General features: G+C 40.7%; 1 protein-coding gene across 1 annotated transcript; it reads left to right on the top strand.

Moving 5' to 3' along the window:
- The first annotated feature begins 1,668 nt into the window (after positions 1-1,668).
- On the top strand, positions 1,669-3,994 carry LOC147888852 (uncharacterized). The gene is made up of 6 exons (XM_087392378.1): positions 1,669-1,766; positions 1,957-2,089; positions 2,179-2,282; positions 2,597-2,768; positions 2,871-2,984; positions 3,515-3,994. Exons 1-6 carry the CDS (start codon positions 1,705-1,707, stop codon positions 3,992-3,994), a joined length of 1,065 nt encoding a protein of 354 aa, XP_087248504.1. The 5' UTR covers positions 1,669-1,704.
- Positions 3,995-6,639: the final 2,645 nt, after the last annotated feature.

The following is a 6,639-nucleotide window of genomic DNA, read 5'->3' on the forward strand; positions in this document are numbered from 1 at the left end:
AAAGTGCATTTACAAAGACATTATATACAGCCAAGTACCCTTGCCGACTAATGCCAACAGTATCACATGCATGGACAACTTCTGATGGATCCACGAGATTCTCTAAATCAACTGTTGTAACCTCTTGTAATATTGCATGTCGCAATGCACACCGATGTGGATCCCTAAGAATAGAAATTAATTCTTTCTTCTTAAGCAGACCCTTTACGGCATAAAGTTTGTCAGATGAATCTCTTCCAACAACCACCTCCATAAAATTTCTGCAAAAAGCATGATAGCATTAGAAATATAAATGACTCATTTGTAAGTAATGCTTCATAATTACAAAATAGTCCAAACATACTTACCTTGTAGCTTTCACCTTGCATTTCCTTGTTCCACCACCATATGCCAAGCTCTCCATTGGTTGAGCAGGCTTGATCCTATGCTTGTAACCTAGAGGGGTTCTTTTTAATCTTTCTAATCTCCTATACTTTTTGGGAATGTGGACCAACTAAGGTTGTAAAGAGAGTTAACTTTTTGAGAGTGGGGGGCCCCTCCAAGTGGGAGAGGGAGGTGCACTTTTGGGGACCACCAAGGGCCTAAGGAGATGTACCTTTTTGTCCCTATATGGAGGTGACGGGACCCTCTATAGGCCTTATTAGTTCTTACTCCATTTTGCTAATCCACTCCTTATGAGGCTCCAAAATTTCCCTAATGTGTCTTTGGATGTAGATGTAATACCTTTTGTTCAATTTTTTTCTCAATGAGGTTCGCTTGTGGCAAGTTGCGAGTAGATTATAGGTGGCGAGCTACAAGTAGATGACAGGACAGACTATGGTCCACAGTGTGACGCACGAAGATGTAGCACAGAGACTGCATGGAGGGAAAATTTGCTCATGTAATGACATGCGTTGAGCTCTGTGGTGTTCAGAACAACAAGTTTTGACAGATTGTGTCTCATTATTATGCCAATCATGCATTCTTTATGCTGAAAAAAATTCTGGCGAGAGTGCAAGTCTGCCCAAAATTCAAAATATCGCAAATAGTTCTGTGATGGGCTACACCCGATCAACCTTTTTGAAGATGGACTTTATGCAAGTCGAAAAAAGTTGAATATGTATTAGGGAGAGAAAAAAGAAAGGTTTAAGGTGTGCCTAGAGTACTTTGCTATTAACAGCCACACCTCCTTATTGCATGCATGAGTACATACATAAATTCTTGGGCTTTATAAATAGTTGATTTCTAATTGGGTATGAATCTATCAATAAGCTCAACCATAGAACGAGGCAACATCAACTCTTTGTTAAGAGTTACAAAAGCCTCTTAGGTTGCCTATGCATATTAGTGTTTTGCACATGACCATATATGTTTATTTGTTAGCACTGCCCTACAGGCAGTGCACACATCTCTCAGCTCTCTCTCCCTCCCTCTCTCTTTCCTCCCCCCTTCTAGAATTAACTCTTCCCCCTCTCTCTCTCTCTCTCTCTCTCTCTCTCTCACGGCAGTGCTCAGCGCTTGTTTTTTTTACTTTTTACTTTTTACTTTCTCAGGGGTGGCCCACACAAACTGCCCAACTAGGCAAGATGGAAGCGTTGTCAAAAGACGTAGAATGCGACAATCAACCAACAACGAACGGGCACGTCCTAACCAAAAACGTCGCTTCCCCCTCTCTATCATCACCTTACCTTCTCTTCTTGTAACAAGATTCTTCCATGCAAAAGCATGTTTGCCAGAAAAATTCTCGCTGTCCTCCGAATTCGCAGGAATTTTCCTTTGTCCAAATGGTTAGTCTCTGATCCGTTGGAATTATAGTTCCTTTTCAGTAGCTGCTTTAAACGCGTCTTCCCTTAACGTCAATAGCAGCGTCAACCAAAGAAATTCTATTCTTCAGCGAGACTAATTTGTTTTGTACCGTTGGCTTTTCTTTCCGTTAAACCGTATGTTTTACGCGCATGTCTTGTATTGTGAATTTAGGAGGAACCTTCTAGGGATGACGGTTGCCCGGTGTGTAGCTTTACGGAAGGAAGGCGAGAATAAACAAGCAAATCTGCGCGCGGAAGCCGCGGGACTCCTACAGTCGGGGCAGGAGGACAGAGCGCAGGCCAGGGTAAGGAGAACGGCGCACTGACATGGGCATTTTCGGACCGACCCTTATACTCCTCCGAAGCTTATAATTACTGTGTGACCGCTTTGCAGCTCATCTTTGCTTTCAGAGAGAAAAACCTATTGGAGCTCTACAACATAATACAAGAACATTGTGAGCTTATGATCGAGCACTTGCCATTGCTTCGGGATAAAAGGTAGGTTACAGCTTTCCTGACGTTTCTAGGATCGATGGACCAAAAGGCACACAATGAAACAGCTTTGGTCTGGGAGAAATGGACTGATTACTCGCACTTCAGGCTGCATAGGATTAGCAGGTCCTGTAATTAGTATTCCTTTGAACATATTCACGTTTCGCAGGTCCTGTAATTAGTATTTCTTTGAACGTATTCACGTTTCGCGAGATTCACGTTTCGCGAGCAAGCAAGACAGCGGGACTATCCCCGTTATGAGCATATATTATTTTACAGGGAAACCTGCAAGCTTCTTTCGCTTGTTTTCCATTTTTCAGCCAATGTCCTGAGGAGATCCGGGAAGTAGCTGCAAGCTTGCTATACGCTGCACCTAGGTGCGCTGAGCTTATAGAATTGAGTAAGTGGAGAAAGATGGCGGTGGCGAAGTTTGGAACTGTATTTGCAGATTCGGTGGCGGAACTACGACCCAACTGTGGTGTTAGCTCGAAGGTGCTATGAGCCTAAATTGGACAGTACTCCATATCGATCCGAGACTGGTATCGTTAGCTGTAGAGTGATCTAATTTCGCAGTCTCTGGTAACGATATTACAGCTGCTTGAGAATTTATCCACGCAAGGACCGAGTTGGGAGGTTAAGCGACGAATGATGATGGATGTGGCTGAGGATTTCAAGGTGGATTGGAAGCCAGACCGTGGTGGAACATCTGTATGAACATCTTCCTGAATACTTCGTCCACTTTTTATCCAAATGGGGAGACTCATCTTTTGCAAAATAGTCCCGCAAAAGCCTTAGTATCGCCTTGAAACTATCCATCCTTCACACTCCTAAATTCGACAAGGAGTCTTAATCCTCTTTAGTAATGTAAGCTAGTGTGCTTGTATAATTTGTAAGATTTGCCTTTTTTAGAAGAAAGTGGGTTAATTCAAACTGACTTCTAAGCTTTGCTTGTCTACCTTCTCAAGATTTGCTTGCCTTTTAATCGTTTTAAGCCCCTGATATTTCTTTTATGTTTGGATTAGGCTCCTTAATTCGTGTCTCTACACCTTTTGTGAACTTAGATCTTCCTTACCAAACTAAACCTGTTTTTTCAGCACTTTAGAGCACCTATTTAGGTTAGTTCTCAAATATGACATTGTGGGATACATGGAGCCGAATGTTTCGTTCGTAAGATCACTCAATGATGGATTTAGAGTTCATATACTCTCGGAACACTAACAATAGGCCCAATTTGACAGGATGTAAATAATTATCGAAGCCCACCACTTGTTGATAAGTCAACTAAAACATTCAAAGTAAATCGTGCAGATGAGTCATCAAAGTTCTTAGCTTCTCCGAAGGCCTTTCAACTAGTCGATGGAAGTAAGGTATCAAACACCAAGGACGTTCTACATCCACTGAAGCAAACATTTATTGTGCTTGACCCATCAAAACCTTTGTTTTCTGATAATAAAGTCCATAACACTTCTAGAAGGGAAATCATAACATGCTACACCGATTGGACAATTGCAATGCAAGCAGCTTATAAGCATGCTTCTGATGCTATTGTTGCTGCACAAGCAGCCCTCGACCTTACAAAGATTCATCTTAGTTTTGATAGTGAAGAAGGTTCCCCACAAAGAAAACTAACACCTCAAAGGGCTTCAAAGGTTCTACCAGACTTTGGTGAGGTTAAGACACAGCTCATAGCATTACAGAATATGAAGCATGCATGCTAGTCAAGGCAACTTGGAATTTATCCTACCTGTCATTGTTGTTATAAAACATAAAACAAAAGTTTCACTCATCCAATTGCAAAGTCAATATTTAACTACTATTTATGTTCAAGCACATTTTGAGCTACCCAATTGTGCATATACTCTAATGTTATAGATGCATTTCACTCTGGCAAAGATAAGTGTAACAAGGTTGTTTAGTGTAGAGAAATGGAAAGTGGCCAGAAACACAAAACAATGTATCAAATTTCTTGAAACACTAAGAAAGCCAGGATCATAATAATTAATCTATTGGATGGTTTTCCTTAATCACTAGTGAAAGTTATTATCATCTCTTAGCTTCTCATTTTCATAAAGTGACATTTTGCAAAATGATGATGTTTTTTAAAAAAACTTTTACATGAATGCATCTTTTACACTATTGTAAGTCTATTATAAATGGGATTTGGTAAAGGTAATAGAAAAAACATCTTTGACTATTGCAAAAATATGATAGATGGATGTAATTTACCCCACTATTAATTTGAGTCCTAGATGTAAGGTTGGAAATTTTGAAAACATCATCTTGATCCAAAGTTGGTGTTAAATGCTTAGCTCATTATCTTCTAGGCACATCAATTGGTTTACTCATGCACCCTAAACACAAAGACTCTAAAATTAGTTGTCTTCATGTTTCGTTGTTTTTTTGGCACATATGCATTCTATAAATTGTGAACCATTGGATAGATCTACCCCATGCTTCTTTCCTTATCAACTTTATTAAAGAATGGTTAAATATCCAATCGATATGGTCATGTGCATGTCCCATAGGAAGAACTCCTAGGTTCACTTTTTGAAATCCACTAGCATGCAAAGTTATGTTAGCACAACTTTGTTGCTACTCTAGTCTTGATCTGTTTTAATCCAAACATACAGAACTTTGTGTGTGGTCTCTGGCGGTGACTCACATGTTGTGGGGATCTTGGAGAAACACTACTAGAGTGCTCTACTCCCAACCATGATCAATGAGAAATGATGTATGCATGAACCCATCCACAATGTCACCTTTATAGCTCCTGGTGGGCTGTTGCGATTGTGACTCCATGAGGAAAGAAGGGAAGAGGGATGAAGGGAATGAGAGAGGGAGAGGGAATGGGAATGAGAAGGGATGATCACAAAAGGAAATAGGAGGAAGTAGACACAAGTCACAAAATTGAAGAGAAATTGTATTCCAAAACTTGTGTACAACAAGTCAAGAACAAAGTAAAAGTTCTTCCCCTTTATACGTGTCACCTTTTGAAGGGAGGACCAACGATATGCTCTCTTCCTACTCTTCTACACTTCTACTCCTAGTTCTGCTCCTAGTTTTACACCCGGGGGGTCCACTAGGGTTTATAGTATGGTACCACGTGAGTGTAAGGGAGGGGGGTTATATAAGGGAAGGAAGGTACATTTTATAAGGTAAGGTCCCGTTAATAGGGGGTAGATAAGGGGAATTTTCATATAGTTATTGCAAGCAGGTGACGTCTTCTTATTATTACTAGTGAATCCCGGTCTAGGAAAGGATTATGCACAATTCTGGACATCCATTGCCATCCATGAAAAATTTCCTGATTTTGAGGAGTTGATTGCTCTTCTAATTTCTGAAGAGTAGAAAAATGGTGGTGCATTTTCTTCAGGAGGAACTTCAAAAGAAATTGTCTTCTACTCAAATGCTGGAAGAGGTAGAGGCAGAGGTAGAGCAGGCCGATCAGGAGGCCGTTGCAGAAATCAGAATATGCAGCAAATTCAAGAAAACCAGTCCTATGGAGCAGGACGTATTAACTTTAGAGGTAGGGGGAGCCAAAGAGGTCGTGGTGGATGGCAGAGAGGCCAAAATGCAAATAGCAATGTTGTATGGTACTACTGTGGTAAAATGGGTCATATGGCTAAAGACTGCTATAAAAAGCAAAATGACATCATGAATGGAAAATTGCAGCAAGGCAATTATGCATCCTCTAGTAGACAGGGTGATGACAGAAATGAGCATTTGTTTATGGTGCAGCACATGACCAATTCTATGACAAGTGCAAAAGAAAGCAATGATGTGTGGTATGGTGACTCAGGTGCATCAAACCACATGACAGGTCATGCAGAATGGATGGAGGATGCAAGGAAAATGGAAAGACTAGGATTTGTGGAGACTGGTGATGATACTGCACATCCTATTGTGCAGATTGGTAAAATTCCTTTGTCTATGCAGGATGGGAAAAATAAATACTTGTCTGATGTATTTCATGTCCCGAATATCTCCAAGAACCTGGTTTCTATTGGTCAAATGGTTGAGTAGGGCTTGCAGGTCAGATTTAATCCTCATGGATGCTTTGTTGAGGATATGAAGCTTGATAGCAAAAGGGAAGAAGAAGGGCAGGATGTTTACGTTGGATGCAGACATACCTGAATTAAGTGCAACAATGTTTGCACATGGGACCGGTGTAGTTGCAGATATTGATATCTGGCATAAACGCATTGGTCATGTTAATGTACAGCGACTTCAATTAATGCAGGCCCAAAATATTGTTGCAGGATTGCCTAAGTCCAAGGTTGCAGAAATGCATAAGGTATGTGAAGCCTATCAATTTGGAAAACAGGCAAGGAAACCATTTCCTAGACATGTTCAAGAGAGTAAG

The sequence above is a fragment of the Dipteris shenzhenensis genome, chromosome 21 (assembly GCF_047967505.1).
Source record: "Dipteris shenzhenensis isolate YYH24624 ecotype China chromosome 21, Dip_SZ_1.0, whole genome shotgun sequence".
Lineage (NCBI taxonomy): Eukaryota > Viridiplantae > Streptophyta > Polypodiopsida > Gleicheniales > Dipteridaceae > Dipteris > Dipteris shenzhenensis.

Bases quoted from the DNA above. Each gene is read 5' to 3' on its own strand.
- LOC147888852 (XM_087392378.1), top strand. From the start codon at position 1,705: ATGTTTGCCAGAAAAATTCTCGCTGTCCTCCGAATTCGCAGGAATTTT. The intron at 1,767-1,956 runs GTTAGTCTCTGA...TTGTGAATTTAG, and splicing joins AATTTTCCTTTGTCCAAATG to GAGGAACCTTCTAGGGATGA. The intron at 2,985-3,514 runs GTATGAACATCT...CCAATTTGACAG, and splicing joins CAGACCGTGGTGGAACATCT to GATGTAAATAATTATCGAAG.